Source organism: Carcharodon carcharias, chromosome 18 (assembly GCF_017639515.1).
Source record: "Carcharodon carcharias isolate sCarCar2 chromosome 18, sCarCar2.pri, whole genome shotgun sequence".
Classification (NCBI taxonomy): domain Eukaryota; kingdom Metazoa; phylum Chordata; class Chondrichthyes; order Lamniformes; family Lamnidae; genus Carcharodon; species Carcharodon carcharias.
Window position 1 is genome coordinate 89009401 of NC_054484.1, and position 20668 is coordinate 89030068.

The 20668-nt window shown below is 43.3% G+C and overlaps 1 protein-coding gene across 1 annotated transcript in view; it reads left to right on the top strand.

The window, feature by feature from the left end:
* Positions 1-20668, top strand: part of LOC121290732 (cilia- and flagella-associated protein 44) — a 375801-nt gene that overhangs the window by 299796 nt on the left and 55337 nt on the right. The window contains exons 20-22 of the mRNA XM_041211577.1: positions 5469-5631; positions 6886-7016; positions 20459-20649. Of these exons, the coding sequence (XP_041067511.1) occupies positions 5469-5631; positions 6886-7016; positions 20459-20649 (485 nt within the window). The remainder of the gene's footprint in view (positions 1-5468; positions 5632-6885; positions 7017-20458; positions 20650-20668) is intronic.

Consider the following 20668-nt stretch of genomic DNA (forward strand, 5'->3'; position numbering starts at 1 on the left):
TGAAATCTATCCCATTTAGCATGGTGGTAGTGCCACACAACAAGGTGGAGGGTACCCTCAATGTGAAGGCTAGACTTGGTCTCCACAATGACTGTGCAGTGGTCACTCCTACCAATATTGCCATGGACAGATGCATCGGTGGCAGGCAGGTTGGTGAGGATGAGGTCAAGTATGTTTGTCCCTCTTGTTGGTTCCTTCACCAGCTGCCACAGACCCAGTCTAGCAGCTATGTCCTTTAGGACTCGGCCAGCTTGGTCTGTAGTGATGCGACTGAGACACTCTTGGTGATGGACTTTGAAATGCCCCACCCAGAGTACGTTCTGTTCCCTTGCAACCTTCGGTGCTTCCTCCAAGTGATGTTCAACATGATTCATGCACTGATTCATCAGCTGAGAGAGGTCCATCAGCAGGAGGTTTTCTTGCCCATGTTTGACCTCATGCCATGAGACTTCATGGGGAGTTAATGTTGAGCACTCCCAGGGCAACTCCCTCCTGACTCCATACGACTGTGCCCCCACCTCTGCTGGGTCAATCCTGGGTGAGAACATCCCAGTGGGACCGGACATACCCAAGGATGGTGATGGTGGTGTCTGGGACATTATCTGTATCATTATCATTTCAGAGGGTATTTAAGAGTCAACCACATTGCTGTGGGTCTTGTCACGTATAAGACAGACCAGGTGGGGATGACAGGTTTCCTTCCCTAAAGGACATTAGTGAACCAGATGGGCTTTTATAACAATCAACAATGGTTTCATGGTCAACATTAGTCTTGTAAATCCAAATTTTTGCCGTGTCCCCAGAGCAATACCCTGGGTTTCTGGATTACTAGTCCAGTGACAATACCACTACACCATTGCCTCATGGATAAAGGATTGGTTAGCTAACAGGAAGAGAGTACGGATAAATGGCTCATTTTCGGGTTAGCAAGCTGTTACTAATGGAGTGCCACAAGGATCAGTGTTGAGGCCTCAACCCTTTACAATCTATATCAATGACCTGGAGAAAGGGACCAAATGTATGGTAGCTAAATTTGCTGATGACACAAAGACAGGTAGGAGAGTAAGTTGTGAAGAGGACATAAGGAGTCTGCAAAGATAGGTTAAGTGAGTGGACAAAAAATTGGCTGATGGAGTATAATGTGGGTAAATATGAACTTGTCCACTTTGGCAGGAAGAATAGAAAAGCAGCAAATTATTTAAATGGAGAAAGATTGCTGAACTCAGTGGTGCAGAGGGATTTGGATATCCTGGTGCATGAATCAGAAAAAGCTAGCATCTAGCTACAGCAAGTGATTAGGAAGGCAAATAGAATTTGAAAATGGAATCCTATGTCTTATGGTCTTATGGAATGTTGTTGCTTATTACAAGGGGAATGGAATATAAAAGTAAGGAAGTTTTGCTGTAGTTATGGAGGATGTTGGTGAGAACAAATCTGAAGTACTGTGCACAGTTTTGATCTCTTTGCTTAAGACGGATTTAATTGCATTAGAAGCAGTTCAGAGAAGATTCACTCAACTAATTCCTGGGATTTCCTCTTATAAAGAAATGCTGTACAAGTTAGCATGTATCCATTGAAGTTTAAAAGTATTTAAGGTGATCTTATTGAAACATATAAGATCCACAGGGGATTTGATAAGGTGGGTGCTGAGAGGGTGTTTCCCATTGTGAGAAAGATTAGAACTAGGGAACACAGCTTTAAAATAAGGGATCTCCTATTTAAAGTTGAGAATTTTTTTCTCTCAGAGTGTTGCTAGTCTGTGGAATTCTCTTCCCAGAGAGCAGTGGAGGCAGAGTCACTGAATATTTTTAAGACTGAGTTAGATAAATTCTTGATTGACAAGGGGTAGAAGGGGTATAGGAGGAGAGTTAAGTCCACAATCACATCATTTATTATCTTACGAAATGGCAGAGCAGGCTCGAGGGGCTGAATGGCCAACTCCTGCTTCTAATTCGTATGTTTGTATGAGATGAGCTTGGTACCCAATTCATAGAATTACAGAATTGTTACAGCACAGTTGAAGGCCATTTGTCACATTGTGTCTGCACTAGCTCTCTAAATGAGCAATTCACTTAGTTTCATTCTCATGCCTTCTCCCGATAACCTTGCACATTCTTCCTTCTCAGATAACAGTCTAATTCCTTTTTGAATTCTTTGACTGAACTGCCTCCAGCAGACTCTCAGGCAGTGCATTCCAGACCTTAACCACTCACTGTATGAAACAGTTTTTTTCTCAAATTGCTTTTGCTTCTTTTGCCAATTACTTTAAATGTGTGTCTCTCGTTCTCAATCCTTTCTAGCTAATTACTCTGTCCAGACCCCTCATGATTTTGAACACCTCTATCAAATCTTCTCTCAGCCTTCTCCAAGGAAAACAGTCCTAACTTCTCCAATCTATCTTCATAACCAAAGTTCCTCATCCCTGGCACCATTCTCATGAATCTTTTCTGCACGCTCTCCAAAAGCACAGCGCCCACAACTGGACACAGTACTCCAGCTGAGGCCAAACTAGTAACTTATATAAGTTCAACATATTGTAACCTCCTTGTTCTTGTACTTATGCCCCTATTAGTAATGCTGAGGATACTGTATACTTTATTAAATGTTCTCTCAATCTGTGCTACTACCTTTAATGACCTATGCCCATATTCACCAGGTCCCTTTGCTCTTGCACACCCATTAGAGTTGCACCCTTTATTTTATACTCTCTCTCCATGCTGTTCCTACCAAAATTAATCACTTCACATTTCTCTGCATTGAGCTTCATCTGCCATCCACCCACCCATTCCATCAACTTGTCTATGTCCTTTTGAAATTCTACACTAGCCTCCTCACAGTTCACAATGCTTCCAAGTTTTGTATCATCCACAAATTTTGAAATTGTGCCCTGTACACCAAGGTGTAGGTCATTAATATATATTAGTAAAAGCAAGGGTCCCAACCTTGACCCCGGGGAACTCTAATACCAACATTCCTCCAGCCCAAAAAACATCTATTAACCACAATTCTTTGTTTCCTGCCACTCAGCCAATTCTGTATCCATGTTGATACTGCTCCTTTTATTCCATGAGTTATAACTTTGCTTACAAATCCATTGTGTGGCACTTTATCATATGCCTTTTGGAAGTCCATGTACACCATATCAACAATATTGCCCTCATCAACCTTCTCTGTTACCTCTTCAAAACTCTAGCAAGCTAGTTAAACATAATTTTTCCTTAAGAAATCCATGCTGCTGCCCGTTAATTAACCTGCGTTTATCCATGTGACTGGTTATGCAATTCTCCAGTCTACTAGCATCACCCCTGAGTCTAAGGAAGACCGGAGAATTATGGCCAATACCTTCATAATTTCCATTCAATTGCCTCAGTATCTTTGGATGCATCTCATCCAGTCCTGGTGCCTTATCCACTTTAAGTACAGCCAACCTATCCAAAACCTCTTCTTTGTCAATTTTAAACCATTCTTGTTTACCTCTTCTTTTGCCATGACTTGGGTAACATCATCTTCCTTGATGAAGACAGATGCAAAGTATTCATTTAATACCTCAGGTATGCCTTCTGCCTCTACGCGTAAATTCTCTTTTTGGTCCATAATTGGCCCTACTCCTCCTTTCACCACCATTTTACTATTTATTTGTCTGTACAAGACTTGGAATTAGAGATGCTGAGCACCTCCAGAACGGGAGCTGCCTGCCTGGCACCTGTGGCAAAAGCAGGTGTCTGCCATGTTGGAAGCTGCCTTGCCAAAGAAAGCAGGCAGCTCCCTACAGGGCCAGCAATGTACAACATGATGAATGGGGCCAAGCAGGCTAGATGATGGTAGAGAACTGGAATTGGCACAAGGAGGCCCAGGAAAGGTAAATTTTAGATCAATGGAGAGAAAGTTTCGGCACTTTCTACTTTTATTTCAGATTTCCAGCATCTGCAGCATGCTGTTTTTTGAGAGAACATTTCTAATGGCCCCAGGGTGAACCCAACAGCTATGCCCTAACATGAACTATTAGTGTTCACCAAATTAAAGATTGAAAATTCCTATGTCAACCGCAGAGGCTCCCTAACAAGCTCATTAAAGGGTCGTTAATAGGCAGTGAATAGGTTCTCCTCCAACTCTTTGAAAATTCAAAACTGTCCAGAGGTGTCTGGATCCTGAGACAACCTCCTGGAAAACAATTTTGAAACCCCGCCTGCAGCAGGTCGTGACCACATGGCCCTTTGAAAATCGATCCCTTTCATCTCAATCATCTCTCCTCGTGCCACTGACCAGTGGAGTGTTTCCAGCATTTGTTGTTTTTATTTTGGGTAGCCAGCAGCTGCAGTGTTTTGCTTACTTTTTTATTCTTTAATTCATTGCCACTTGCCCTCTCAGACTTCTCACCTTAATGTTTTGCTCTTCTCTTTGTGGTTCAGGTAAAACATTAGCCCGACTTTCCTCCCTTCATAGATGCTGCCCTACTTCCCTTATTCCCATTACTGAGTGCGTTGCTTAATGTCCAGCGTTTCTTCAAGGCTGGTGTAAAATGTTAGAAGTATTAGCATTAAATTCCATTTGCCATGTGTTTGGTCCAATTGCATTAAAAAATCTAAACCATCTTTTGGATGAGATGATAGACCAAGGCCCCACCTGCCCTCTTGTGGGGATTTGAAAGATCCCTTGGCCATATTCAAAGAAAAAGCAGAGAGGTTGTCCATTGTGTTACAGCCAATATTTATCCATCAACCAATGTTATCAAATTGACAATATTTGTGAGACCTTGCTGTGTGCAAATTGGTTGCCACATTTCCCTACATTACAATAGTGACTATGCTTTAAAAGTATTTCAGTAATTGTAAATCTTTTTGCAGCGTCTTGAGATCATAAAAGGAGCTATAGATATTTCCACCTTAATCCTTCGATGCTATTAGAGTACTGTGGCCCTGCTGCATTCCCTATAGGAACAGAATGTGCAAATGGATGAAATAATTTTTTTCAAGGGGACATTCTTCCTGTTCCACCTTACTCTATCTTGAACTGTACCCAAAAGACCAATTCGAGCTCCAGGAATTCATGCAGATTAGCCCAGGCATCATAAATCACTGTATGGGAATGCCTTTTTCAAATTTTGTCTGACAACTGTCAGTGTGGCAGGTGCCTGGTCTTAGCTCGCTGATTCACTATGTTGTTGTGATATCACTGTGACTGGATATGTGGACTTGGCAGGGTGAGTGTTAGAGCTAACACTACTGGTACAGCACTGCCCAGTCAGTACCTATTGTCAGCAGATTTTCATCAGTCATCATCTCTTTTAGGATGAAGGGTCATCATTGATGTGAAACGTTAAGTCTGTATCTCTCCACGGACGCCACCTGATCTGCTGAGTATTTTCAGCCTTTTCTGTTTTTATTTATCTTAATCTGTTTATTATGAATGTTTTGTTATGAATAGCTACTGAATTTTATCACATCTTTTTATTTTTACATTATATTTAGCCTTGAAAATGCTAAAAAGAAAGCAGAGATGGACCTGATAATGAAACTGGCAGAGGAAAAGAAGGCCAAGAAAAGACTGGAGCTACATGAGCTACGAGACGAGTTTAGAGAACTTCAAATAAAAAATGCGGAACTCCTTGAGCATGTCCAGCTCAAGAAAGAGGTAGGTTTTAATAGTTTATCATTTAACCTTTAGTTGACCAATAAATGACCAGCTCAAAAGAGCGATTGTTTTTAATAGTAATGTTTATTGTATTAACTACATTGTATATAACAAGGCTGACTTCACTGAGAGGCCAGCAGTGGGGATCAGTGGGTGGAGTGGAGGGGTTGGTAAAGTGGGGTCAACTAATTGTAACATTAATGCTGTGTGTTGGAAGTTTGCACATCGGATCAGTTTGGAAAAGAGTGCCAATTATCTGGGCCCCATGAAGGGAATTAACAGGTACTGACCATGGCCAAATTACATTCACCCTCTGGGGGCATACTGATAATCTTAGGAAGCGACAGATCCAGTTTTGGCCTTGCTGCGTACTTCTGGTCCGCATTCATTGCCAGTGCAATCATTTATGAACTGATTGGGAGTTGAGGGTTGCCCTCCTTGCCTTGAAATTGCTCAGAGTCAGCTTCATTTGCAATCATTAGGGCTTGTGCCTAGATCCTCAATGTTTGAAACCAGAAAGAATTCAGACTCTCACCTTCAGGATGAAAATATTGCAGCAGGAAGTAGATCACAGGAATATGTAATTGGGACTAAAATTGAACAGTAGTGGAAAGTTAGTGTTCCTAGTTATCACATTTTCAGGAGAGATCGGAGCGAATAAGGGCAATGCTGGTAAACAATTCTATTGCAGCTTTAGAATGGAATTCCATTCAGGGGGTTGCATTGAGACTGTGGCAATTCAAGTAGGTGTCCCAATAGCAGTGATTCAGGTCCAACAGGCGTTGAAGCACATGAAGCTGCTTCAAAATTGCCTGCAACCCAGATGCAAATGATAAAATGAAATGCTTGACCTGTTTGTCTGTTATTGACTGAGGAAAGCCTGTTGACAGGGGCACCAGTAAAACTTGCTGTACTTCATCCAAAATCCTATGGTATCTGTCACAGCCACCAGAACAGTCAGGCATGTCATTGAAAACAGCATGCCATCATTAATGTACTAAAACATCAGCCTCGGCTTGAACCCACAGACTACAGACTTTGAGACAGAAGTACTGAGCAAAGACCATCGCTCAACCTCTGCTACTGCTTCTGTATTGCGTCCTGTAGCCTAGAGCAATTTAGTTTATATCCCTTTCTTAGCCTCATTACTTTGCATTTGTCCACATAAAATTTGCTAGTGATCAGCTCACATTCCCAATTTATCCTGATTCCATTGTATTTGATGTTGTCATTCACCATGCTTACTTGTCTTAGGATTTTGAACTGGATCGTCAGATTCGAAGTGAGGTTGAGAGGCAGATTGCTACTCGGATTGAGTTAGTTTGTAAAGAATTGGCATGGGAACAGGAAAAGTATCACATTGGCCTTCAAAAGCTCCAAGCCAGGTAAAGTGTTGGAATGTGGGTATCAGTGTTCATAACAATATCATTTATCAATCAATATGTCAACATGTTTGAATTATCAATGGAATCATGAGAGAACTTCAAGTAGCACGATGAAGAGCTATTCGTATTTTCATTGTGCCTGGTATGTGTCACTGGCTATTCTGTGTGTGGCCTGCCTGAGTCAATGAAGTGGAGTGGTGCATGGAGGCGTGTCCCCTGCCTGCAGGAATGCCAATGAATGTAGCATATCATGATGTCAGTGACCCGAACGTGCTGACACAGAATACCAAATTTGATCAAGGCAAGTACAGGAAACATCTTTGTTATTTACTCCTGAAAGAGCAAACTTTATGAAACAATCTGGGCCCTGTCCTGAGGCTATATAAAGGGCCACTCAAGAAGTTGCAGCTGATTTTTACTGAGACAGAAGTTTTAGGAAGCAATGTTGTGAGTTGCTGGAGCAATTTTGAAGCTTTTTGCTGACCACAGGATGGGAGGAATTAATATTCCTTGCATAGATATAGGACAGCAATTGCAGTACTACTTGCTCTGCAACATGATGAGGAGGGAGAGAGGGGAAAGTCTACAAGGAAGGAGAAGGAAAGCTCTCCACAGAAGGCCCTAACCATCTGGGAGCCCCAGTCATGTATAGCAGTGAGCCAGGAGTAGTGCCTGAGAATGATATGATTCACAAAGGAGGGCATCATGGAGTTCTACTACCCGCTTTTTGCAGCCCTTGAGCCTCAAACCAGGCCGAGAATGGCCCTCCAATTGGCAGTGAACGTCACCGTCACCTTTATATTCTACACCACTGGATTCTTCCAGGTGGGAGCAGGTGCCGTCAACAACATACTGATGTTAGTCATACATGGAGTATCAGAGAGGAAAGGGGATTTTATCCTCTTCTCCCTGAGAAGAGAACACCAGGATGAAAGTGCACATGGGATCACCAGAATAACAGGCTTCCCAAAGTTGCAGGGCACCTTCGACTGCATGCACATTCATGAGATGTGGACATCACTGGCAAGGCTAGCATTTATTGCTCATCCTGAATTACCCTTCAGAAGGTTGATGGTGAGCCGCCTTCTTGAACCGCTGTAGACCATGTGGTGTAGGTATACCCACAGTGATGACTGGGAGGGAGTTCCAGGATTTTAACCCAGTGAGAGTGAAAGAACGGCGATATAGTTCCAAGTCAGGATGGTGAGTACCTTGGAGGGGAACTTCCAGGTGGTGGTGTTCCCATCTATCTGCTGCCCTCGTCCTTCTAGATGGTAGCTGTCATGGGTTTGGAAAGTGCTGTCAATGGAGCCTTGGTGAGCCCCTGCCGTGCATCTTGTAGATGGTATACACTGCTGCCACTGTGTGTTGGTGGTGGAGGGTATGAATATTTGCGGATGGGGTGCAAATCAAATGGTCTGCTTTGTGCTGGGATGGTGTCAAACTTCTTGAATATTATTGGAGCTGCACTTATCCAGGCAAGTGAAGAATATTCCATCATACTGCTGACTTTTGCCTTGTAGATTGTGGACAGGCTTTGGGGAGCTAGGAGATGAGTTACTCACCATAGGATTCCTAGCCTCTGACCTGCTCTTGTAGCCACAGTATTTATATGACTAGTCCAGTTTAGTTTCTGGTCAATGATCGCCCCAGGATGTTGATAGTGGGGGATTCAGCGATGGTGATGCCATTAAATGTCAAGATGGTTAGATTCTCTTTTGTTGGAGATGGTTGTTGCCTGGCACTTGTGTGGCACGAATGTTACTTGCCACTTCTCAGCTCAAGCCTGGATATTGTCCAGGTATTGCTGCATTTAACATGGACTGCTTCAGTATCTGAGGAGTTGCGAATAGCACTGAACATTGTGCAATCATCGGTGAACGTCTCCACTTCTGACCTTATGATGGAAGGAAGGTCATTTATGAAGCAGCTGAAGATGGTTGGGCCTAGGGCACTAACTACTCTGAGGAACTCCTGCAGTGATGTACCGCATTGAGATAATTGACCTTCAACAACTACAACCATCTTCTTTTGTATTAGGTATGACTCCAGCCAGCGGATAGCTTTCCCTTGATTCCCATTAAACAAGTTTTGCTAGGGCTCCTTGATGCTACACCTAGTAAAATGCTGTCTTGATGTCAAGGGCAGTCACTCTTACCTCACCTCGGGAGTTCAACCCTTTTGTCCATGTTTGAATCAAGGCAATAATGAGTTCAGGAGCTGAGTGATCCTGGCGGAACCCAAACTGAGTGTCAGTGAGCAGGTTATTTCTAAGCAAGTACCGCTTAATAACACTGTTGATGACCCCTTCCATCACTTTACTGATAAATAGACTGGCGGGGCAGTAATTGGCCGGGTTGAATTTGTCCTGCTCTTTGGATACAGGATTTTCCACATTTCTGGGTCGATGCCAGTGTTGTAGCTATATTGGAACAACTTGGCTAGGAGTGCTACTGTTCTCTGACTTGCAGTTAGTGTGCGACCACATAAGGAAATTCACCTTGGTGAATGCCGACTCTTCTGGCAGCATCCAGGAAGCTCTTTCCGTGTCATATCACAATACAAGCTGTTTTCGGATCTTATGGCTGTTCAGAAGCAGGGGCCGCCCACCGCGCCAACACCCCGCACTCCCCCCACCCCCAACCACACCTCCTCACCCCAGCCCTTCACACATGGTTAATGATTCACTTATACCATTCTACCAAGCGAGATCAGAGAATCTTCAATGAAAGCATGGAACTTCCTCCAACTCCATAGAGCAAGCCATCGAGATCCTCAAGCAAAGGTTTTGCTCCTTAGTTCACTCCGTGTTATCCCTGCAGTACATAGTTGAGAGGGCTTCGTTATATAATGTATGTGCCTGCGTGCCATTGTAATGTAAAGGTGTTAGACAGAGCAAGGATTAATGCGGGACTGGAGAATAGCACCATCCACAGTATGATGTCTAGAGTCACATGGTAATAGACTCTGTGAGAACAATCCAGAGAGAAAAGTCCAGAGAGGGCACTCTGGAAGCAACCTAGCCTGCATGGTGAGCAACACTATACAGGATGGTAACTTGGGATCTGTAAATAGTTAAAGACTACCAATAAAGGATTCATGTTTAAATTTGCAAGTCTCAAGACCTTCTCATCAATCATCCACAGCAACTCGACACCATTTTACAACATGGCTGGCAGCTGTGGTAGGTCCTAAAAGATATCACATCAGCAGTGATATGAAAGGTGGCAGCATTTTAAATGATGAACCCAGAACAGTATCCCAAGGTATGAGAAACTAAAAGCAGCTGATACTAAACTAGAGAGACGTGCACCTGAGAAGAAAACTTAAAGAAACAATTGCAGAAGCTTTGCTACAGACTTAGAGGCTGAGAAATGCACCAGAGTGAGTGGAAGTCCAATTGGAAGACCCCTGAGTGACACAGAGCAAAAAAAACTGTTTACGACACAAGACGGATGAGCAAACTACAACAAATTGCAAGACCCTGAGTGATGGAGGGTAAAAAACAAACTGGTCAGATCACTAAGACAGGTGAACAAAAATTGCAAGAACCTGAGTGACACAGTGTGAAGAATACTGGAGTCCTTGAGACAGTGAGCAAATATTAGAAGAAGATGTTGTACTTACATTGTTGCATAGGTCACAGTCCCAGGGTTTCAAATATCTATAGAGAATCTGGAACACAGCTGCAAGTTTTAAAAGATGTAAAAATAAAAGGCAGGTAGAGCAGAGGAAAAACAGCAGAGCAAAGTGAAAAACCTGCTGAGCACAGTTAAAAGTTTAAAAAAACCTGCAGAGTTTAAGATAAAAACACTGTATCTTTAAGTAAAAAAAAAACAGGGCCCTGATTGGACCACAAGCCTGCCAAAACTCCCAAAGTGCGGAACATTCACAGAGAACAAAAATACCTCGAGAGGTAAAAAGGAAAAATAGAAATAAGCACCTAGAAAAGAGCTGCTGCTGTTTCGAAGTTTAAAAAACAATTTTAAAACAAGGCTCACAATCGCAGGGATCCCAAAAAGCACAGGAAAAATCCCAGGTAGAGAAACCACCTGTTGCGGAGACAGCCCAAGTGGAAAAAAAAACATTACTGCACTGACAGTCTTAAAGCTGTAACACAATTTAAAGCTGTAACTACAAAGAAACAAAAACAGCCATGGACAGTAAATTAGAAGAGCCAGACACATTTCTGCTATGGAAAGAGCTAAGCCATCCCAAGAGTGGAAGTTTTGGAGAAGACCATTTTTACTGTACAGGAGAAATGCAAGATTAAATAAGGAATCAGAAGGAGTACAAATTGATAAGTTTTTATTCATGTATGGTTCATTTGCTGGTGAAGCACTCCACAGCCAACATATAGATCAATACTTGACAATATTTGGTGAAATATTAAAAAGCTTTGACAGATATATTAAAGTCTACATTATGAAGAGCCCAAACGCTAGAAGAAGGTTTACACACCCCCAATAAAATGCCAAGGACAACAAGAGACCCTAGAGGAGTGCAGGTCCCAATAGAGTGCTGAGGGCAACAACAAAAGACCCCAGAGCGAGGGCAACAAGAGACTCCAGAGGGAGGGCAACAAAAGGCTGCAGAACAAGGGCAACAAAAGACTCCAGAGTGAGGGCAGCAGAAAACTCCAGAGAGAGGAAGCCAAAAGACCATAGAGCGAGGGAGGCATTAGGCAGTATGGAGTAAGGAGATGAATCTGCATGAATGTAAGCTATCTGAGGTAACTCAAAAGAAGCAAAACATGCAACATGTCAATGGTGCTGTGCTACAGGAAAATGTTTGCATCAGAGCTGAGCCGGAAGATTTGAAGTGCAAGATTCAAGCTGAGTATATACCTTTGAAAATGGACAATAAACTGAAGCCTTCAATGAACGAAGCTGTTTGAGATCTGAAGACAGACCTCAGGGATGACACAAAGCAACCATAAGGAAATAACGATCCTCAATTCCACAGTTGGCAAATCAAAGCAGGAGTTGGGAAAACTCAACCAGGCAAAACAGTAGGCAGAAAAGGCATGCAAAGAAGTTGCAACTCTGAAAGACTCATTGAAGAACCAATAGATAGCCATGGAAAAACATGAGGAGCTAAAAAAGATGTTGAATATTACTTTAGGAAAAGTTGCATTGGAACTACCAGTAGCAACGAAACAAGAAAATAAACAGTTGATTGTCCTCAAGATCAAATGCAAAAGGAATGCATAACCATTCAGCAACATGAAGAAATGAAGACTGTCTTTAGCAGTGGAGTTGATGAACAATGGAAGAAACTCAAGGAGACTTTGCTGAATTATAGGAAAACTCAAGATGATGCAAGTGAACATCGAAAGACCTTCACATGTTACAAGAATCCCTCAGTCACTCTGAACAAACTTGAAGAACCAATTCGCAGAGCAGACTCAGCAATGTTCAATATTCCAGGAGGAAGCTGAAAGCTGCAAGAAGCAAACTGAAGAGCTGAAGAAGCAGTTGAATGGAAAAGAAGAGGCATTGAAAGGAAAATCCAAGCGGATAACGAAGCCATGAGTAGCAGGATTACAGAACTGAACAAGTTAAGACTTTGCTGGAGACAGACCTGGCCAACAGTGAAAACAAGATGAAGCACAATGACACTTTTGCTGCTGCTGACAGAGAAAGAAAAGACAGAAATAAGATTGGAAAATGTAAATCTGACACTGAAGTGCAAGGAACTAGAAGAAGAAAAGCACTGGATATCTCAAACGTACTGAGAACCTTTGAGCTGAATGAAAAGATTCATGAATTTGCAAAACAATTTGAAAATAAAACAGAAAACAAAAGTTTGGCTGAAATTGTGAAACAAGTGGAAATGAAGGTTCCATTTGCGAAACTTCTATATCCAGCAAGAACATGGCAAACACCATGGAAAAGGAAGATTTGAGCCCACCCTAGGAATGAATGGAGTGCACGTTTCCCTTGGAAGGAATGGAACAAACTCAGTGTCTGAGAAAAGCAGATGAGTTGTTATTAAAGAAAAACACTACTTGAAAGAGGTCAAAAAGCAAATCAAATGGAGATAGCCAAGTAGTGGAAACACAGATTACTACTGCCATTCCTCAGATATAAGAGACCAAGATATGGAAGAACTGTTAAGCCTCAAGACCATCTGAATTTAGAGGCCAGAGATTTGAGGTGGGAAAGAAGGGATAGCAAGCAAAGATTGTATTGTAATACTCATTTGGGAGGGAGGAAAGTTTTCTTTGGAGAAGAAAGGGGGATGTTGTATGATGTTGTATGTGCCTGCATGCAATTGTAATGTAAAGGTGCTCAGCAGAGCAAGAGTTAGCGTGGAACTGAGGAATAGCATCGCCCATGGTATGATGTATAGAGTCACATGGTAATAGACTCTGAGAGAACAGTCCAGAGAGAACAGTCTAGAGAGAGCACTCTGGAAGCAGCATAACAAAACGTAGTGAATGGAGTGCCCTGGGGAAGAGTGTCAATCCATATTAGGGAGATCTAATTGGTGGATTTTCCCAGGGATCAGTACTTGGGAGATGTTCTCTTTGGAGTAGCCTAGAGATCATTGGTAGTGAGTTTCAATAGTGAATTGTCTCAGGGATCTGTGGCTGCAGTGATATACTGAGTGAGCTGGCCAGCAATCAGCTCTGGGTGCTATCCAAGCGTAGTGTCCCAGGGATCAGTGCTGAGAGATGTACTGAATGGCTAGTCAAGGATTGGGGATGGGAAGATGTACCAAATGGAGCATTCTAGGGATTGCTGCTGGAGAGTTGTTCTGAATGGTGTATACCCAGAGATGGGTGCTCAGGAGATGCGCTGAGTGCAATGTCTGAGAGATCTGTGCTGGGAGATGTACTGAGTGCAGTGACCCAGGGATTAGTGTTGGGAGATGCACTGAGTGCAGTGTCCCAGGGAGTGGTGCTGGGAGATATACTGAGATAAGACCATAAGACATAAGAGCAGAAATTAGGCCAATCGAGTCTTCTCCGCCATTCAATCATAGCTGATAAGTTTCTCAACCCCATTCTCCTGCTTTCTCCTCGTAACGTTTGATCCTCTTACCAATCAAGAACCTATCTATCTCGATCTTAAACACACTCAATATACCTGGCCTCCACAGCCTTCTGTGGCAATGAATTCCATAGATTCACCACTCTCTGGCTAAAGAGGTTTCTCCTCATCTCTGTTCTAAAAGGTCTTCCCTTTACTCTGAGGCTGTGCCCTTGGGTCCTAGTCATTCCTACTAATGGAAACATCTTCCCCACATCCAATCTATCCAGGCCTTTCAGTATTCTGTAAGTTTCAATCAGATCCCCCCTCATCCTTCTAAACTCCATCGAGTATAGACCCAGAGTCCTCAAACGTTCCTCATATGTTAAGCCTTTCATTCCTGGGATCATTCTCGTGAACCTCCTCTGGACCATCTCCAGGGCCAGCACATCCTTCCTGAGGTATGGGGCCCAAAATTGCTCACTATATTCTAAATGTGATCTGACCAGAGCCTTATAAAGCCTCTGCAGCACATCCCTGCTTTTATATTTTAGTCCTCTCGAAATAAATGCCAACATTGCATTTGCCTTCCTAACTACTGACTCAACCTGCAAGTTAACCTTAAGAAAATCCTGGACCAGGACTCCCAAGTCCCTTTGCACTCCAGATTTCTGAATTCTCTCCCCATTTAGAAAATAGTCTATGCCTCTATTCTTCCTACCAAAGTGCATGACCTCACACTTCCCCACATTGTATTCCATCTGCCACTTCTTTGCCCATTCTCCTAACTTGTCTAAATCCTTCTGTAGCCTCCCCACCTCCTCAATACTACCTGTCCCTCCACCTATCTTTGTATCATCTGCAAACTTAGCCAGAATGCCCTCAGTTCCTTCATCTAGGTCATTAATGTATAAAGTGAAAAGTTGTGGTCCCAACACTGATCCCTGCAGAACTCCACTAGTCACTGGCCACCATCCTGAGAAGGACCCCCTTATTCCCACTCTCTGCCTCCTGCCAGACAGCCAATCTTCTATCCATGCTAGTATCTTTCCTCTAACATCAAGGGCTCTTATCTTACTGAGCAGCCTCCTGTGTGGCACCTTGTCAAAGGCCTTCTGGAAGTCCAGGTAGATAACATCCATTGGCTTTCCTTTGTCTAACCTGCTCGTTACCTCCTCAAAGAATTCTAACAGATTTGTCAGGCATGACCTCCCCTTGATGAAACCATGCTGACTTTGCCCGATTTTACCATGCACTTCCAAGTATTCTGAAATCTCATCCTTAATAATGGACTCTAAAATCTTACCAACGACTGAGGTCAGGCTAATCGGCCTGTATTTTCCCATCTTTTGCCTCACTCCCTTCTTAAACAGGGGGGCTACAGTTAGCGATCTTCCAGTCCTCTGGGACCCTCCCTGATTCCATTGATTCCTGAAAGATCTCCACTAACTCCTCCACTATCTCTTCAGCTATCTCCTTTAGAACTCTGGGGTGTAATCCATCTGGTCCAGGTGATTTATCCACCTTCAGACCTTTCAGTTTTCCTAGCACCTTCTCCTTGGTAATGGCCACCATATTCACGTCTGCCCCCCGACTCTCTTGAATTTTGGGGATGTTACTTGTGTCTTCCTCCGTGAAGACAGACGCAAAGTACCTATTCAGTTCCTCCGCCATTTCTTTGTTCCCCATTATTACTTCTCCAGAGTTATTTTCCAGTGGCCCAATGTCCACTTTTGCCTCTCTCTTACCCTTTATATATCTAAAAAAACCTCTTGCAATCTTCTTTTATATTGCTGGCTAGTTTACCCTCATATTTAGTCCTCTCCCTCCTTATTTCTTTTTTAGTTGTCCTCTGTTGGTCTTTGTAGGCTTCCCAATCCCCTGGTTTCCCACTGCTCTTCGCCGCAATGTATGCTTTCTCTTTAGCTTTTATGCTGTCCCTGACTACCCTTGTCAGCCATGGTTGCCTCGTCCTCCCTTTAGTATGCTTCTTCTTCCTAGGGATGAATTTTTGCTGTGTCTCCCAGATTACTCCCAGAAACCCCTGCCATTGCTGTTCCACTGTCTTTCCTGCTAGGCTCATCTCCCAGTCAATTCTGGCCAGTTCCTCCCTCATGCCTCTGTAGTTACCTTTATTCAAATGTAATACCGTTACATCTGATTCCAGCTTTTTCCTCTCAAATTGCAGGGCAAATTCTATCATATTATGGTCACTTCCTCCTAAGGGTTCCTTCACCTTAAGCTCCCTTATCAAATCTGCCTCATTACACATCACTAAATCTAGAATTGCCTGTTCCCTATTGGGCTCCACCACAAGCTGCTCCAAAAAGCCATCTCATAGACATTCCACAAATTCCTTTTCTTGGGATCCACTACCAACCTAATTTTCCCAGTCTCCCTGCATATTGAAATCCCCCATGATCACTGTAACCTTGCCTTCCTTACACGCCTTTTCTATCTCCTGGTGTATCTTGTGCCCCATATCCTGACTACTATTTGGAGGCCTGTACGTAACTCCCATTATGGTTTTTTTACCTTTGCGGTTCCTCAACTCTACCCACACAGATTCTACATCATCTGAACCTACGTCGTTTCTTGCTATCGATTTAATTTCATTTCTTACTAACAAAGCAACCCCAACCCCTCTGCCAACCTGCCTATCTTTTCGATAGGATGTATATCCTTGGATATTTAGCTCCCAGTCCTGATCCCCTTGCAGCCATGTCTCCGTAATGCCCACCATATCATACCTGCCAATTTCAATCTGTGCCACAAGCTCATTTACCTTATTTCATATACTGTGTGCATTCAGATACAACACCTTCAGTCCTGTATTTCCCATCCCCTTCTCATTGTCGTCCCTTTATCTGGTGTGCTTGAAGTTAGATTCCTAGCCCTTTCCAAACACTCTGTCCTATGTTGTGTTCTGGAGACTTTAATAACCTCTCCTGGGCTCTCCTTTTTCAGCTTTTTCATAATTTTCCATGAAGTTGAATCCAACCCCCCACATGCTAACCTGCTGCTTTGTTTCCCATTAGTCATACTTCTTGGAGTTTTACCCTTCCCTCCCCCTCACTTTCTAGTTTAAAGATGTTCTGAGTGCAGTGTCCCAGGGATCGGTGCTGGGAGATGTACTGAGTGCAGTGTCCCAGGGATCGATGCTGAGGGATGTGGGATCTGGGAGATTGGGGTCCCAGGGATTGGGGATGGGAAGATGTATCAAATGGAGCATCCCAGGGATTGCTGCTGGAGAGTTTTACTTAATGGTGTGCCCCAGGTTTGGATGCTCAGGAGATACACTGATTACAGTGTCTGAGAGACCTGTGCTGGGGGAGGTGTACTGAGTGCACCGTTCGGGGATCAGTGATGCGAGATGAATTAAGAGGATAGTCCCTGGGATCAGTGCCTGGAGATTTACTAACTGGAGTGTCCCAGAGCTTGGTGTTGGGAGATGTACTAAGTGGAGTATTCCAGAGATCCTTGTTGGGAGATAGACCGACTGAAGCATCCCAGGGATAGGTGCTTCAGGATGTACTAAATCGGCTGTGGGCTGCCAGAGATGTGCTGAGTCTTGTGCCCATGGACCTGTGCAATGGAGATGCCCTGAGTGACGCATTCCAGGGATTATTGCTGGGGAGATTTACTGAGTGCAGTGTCGCAGAGCTCAGTACTGGGCAGTTGTACTAAATGGAGTGTCGCATGAATCAGTGCTGTGAAGATAAACTCCCAGGAATAGATGCTGAGAGATGTCATGAAGTGGAGTGTCCCATAGATTGGTGCTGGGTGAGATATGCTAAGTGGGAAATCCAGGTATTTGTGTTAGGGAGCAGTATGGAGTGGAGTGTCCCAGAGATCAGTGCTGGGAAATGTACTGTATGGAATGTCTCAGGGACTGACGTTGAGGATAATGTACAAAGTAGAGTGTTCTGGGGATCGGAGTTAGGGGGCTGTACTAGTGGAGTGTCTCAGAGATCAGTGCTGGGAGATTTATTGAGTGCAATGTCCCAGGGATTACTGCTGAGGACATGTTCTGAGTGGAATGCCAGCCATTGTCTTTGGCCCTGCAACAAACTCCATACCCTCAGCACCAATTCTATCCCCATTTCCGGCTAAAACAGACTGTTCGCAACCTTGGCATCCAGTTTGACCACAAGCTGAGCTTCCAATACCATATTCTTTTCATCAAAAAGACCATTTGTTTCCCCTTAAAATGGAAGTTTTTTTGATGTCTGAGATGATGGTTTACAATGTTGTTTATAATGTTGTTGATAATGGTGGTTTATGTTATTTGAAATGATCCATTAACTTCAAGACAGCTTCTCCAAACGGCATCTCTAATTATAGCCACATAACTCTCTTGCTGTTCGTCCCCAAAATTTCATAACAGCTCATGCAGTGGCAACTGTTCAAAGCTCTCCAAAGCCAGACCTTTCAGGAGTGGAGTATGGAAATACTTCCACACACAAATGGTGTTAGAAGTTTGGAACTTTATTCTGTGAGTGGCAGGTGATGCTGGGTTAATTGTTAACTTTAAATCTGAGATTGATGTATTTCTGTTAAGTAAAGATATTAAGGATTATGTGGCAAAGACAGCATCTGGAGTTAGGTGACATATTGCTCAATATTCAGCACCATTCACAACACCTCAGAAACTGAAGCAGTGGTACCTAAATGCAGCAAGACCTGGACAATATTCAGGCTTGGGCTGATAACATTCGCGCCAGGCAATGACCATCTCCAATGGGAGAGAATCTAACCATTTCTCCTTGACACTCAATGGCATTACCATCACTGAAACTTCCACTATAGGAGGTTACCATTGACCAGAAAATAACCTGGACCAGCCATATAAATACTGTGGCTACAAGAGCAGGTCATTGGCTGGGAATTCTGCAGGGAGTTACTCACGTCCTGGCTCCCTAAAGCCTGTCCACCATCCACAAGGCACAAGTCATGAGTGTGATGGAATATTCTCCACTTGCATGGATGAGTGCAGCTCCAACAACACTCAGGTAGTTCAAAATCATCTGGAATAAAACAGCCCATTTGATTTGCAACCCATCCACCACCTTAAACATTCACTTTCCCCACTGCTGACGGACAGTGGCAGCAGTGTGTACAATCTACAAGATTCAGCAATTTGCCAAGGCTCCTTCGACAGCACCTCCCAAACCCCTGACTTCTACAACTCCAAAGGACAAGGGCAACAGATGCATGGGAACACCACCACCTTCAAGTTCCTCTCCAAGCCACACGCTATCCTGACTTGGAACTATATCACCGTTCTTTTGCTGTTGCTGGGTCAAAATCTTGAAACTCCATCCCTAACAGCACTGTGGGTGTGCCTGCAGCTGTTCAAGAAGGTGGCTCACCACCACCTTCTCAAGGGCAATGAGGGATGGGCAATAAATGCTGGCCTAGCCAGTGGCACCCACATGCTGTGAGCGAATGAAAAAAATTCTTATTGAATGTTGGAACATGGTGGAGGGACGAAATGGCCTACTCCTGTTCTCAAGTGTTGCAGTAACTGTATAAAGCAGCCATATTTTACAAAATTTGGTAATATATTCATAACAGCATTGGAGTATGAAAAAGAATGGACTTGCATTTATCTACTACTCTTTGCATCTCAATGTCCCAGAGTATTCACAGTCAGTGAATTCCATTTCAAATATAACATTGTTATAATGGTCAACTTAGCAGCCAATTTACACACAGCAGTGGTTCCACAAACAGCAATGAGATCATTTGTTTTGGTGAATTCTGGTAGATGGACACTATCCCCCTACTCCTGCCCAGTAACACCAGTTGAAGACTTTGTCACCTTAACACCCTCGGACAATGCAGTATCCTCAGTAGAAAGAAGTTGAGTTAGATTCCAACAGCTGGCATATTTCTGCCACTTGCAGCGTTACCATTTCATATGCTGCCTGTGGAAAAATCCAAGTCAGAGCCCTGTGGCTTGGATCATATGCAGACTTGTGTGTGTGAGACACTGCACTTTCCTGGGTTCTATTTTTTCCTCCTTCCATGAATTTCCTCAAAAGCACAGAAACAATGCAACTCCCAGAGGGAAATATTTCACTTTGCAGAGACCCCTTTAAATTTTCAGCAAGTCTTACAAAAAATCCTTGAATACAACAGCTTCTTACCTGTGGGAATATGCAACCTCTGTACACTGAATACCAAGAAAATCTTAGCACACATTTGACCATGGCTTTCCCTCTCCAGCAGACCAATCAGCAGGCAAACAACTGCGACCCTACCCTCTCTCTCAGTTTACTTGTCAGACTGCCTTCACACAGTCCAAAAAAGGCAGAGTTCTTAAGGAAATCAAGACCAAAAATGTGACAAAAACATGGCAAAGGAAGTTAAGTTGCACATTTAAAAGTTAGATATTTAGTAAAACACAGTTAGATACATCATTTAAACAAAGTGCCAAGTTAGCTGTTGATATGTCCACAGGTTTCGAAATGCAGTGGAATTTGACTCCATCGTTGTGCATTGCTTTGAAAGTGATCATAAGGTATCAACATACCGGGTAACATCTTTGTCTGAAAAGTATCACCAGTTGAAGATTGACATGTTAAGGAAGAGCCTGATACAGATTGACCAGAAAAGCAAAGACAACCTTTATAAGGAAAGTAAAGCAACAGGTAAAGTCCTTCCTGTTCA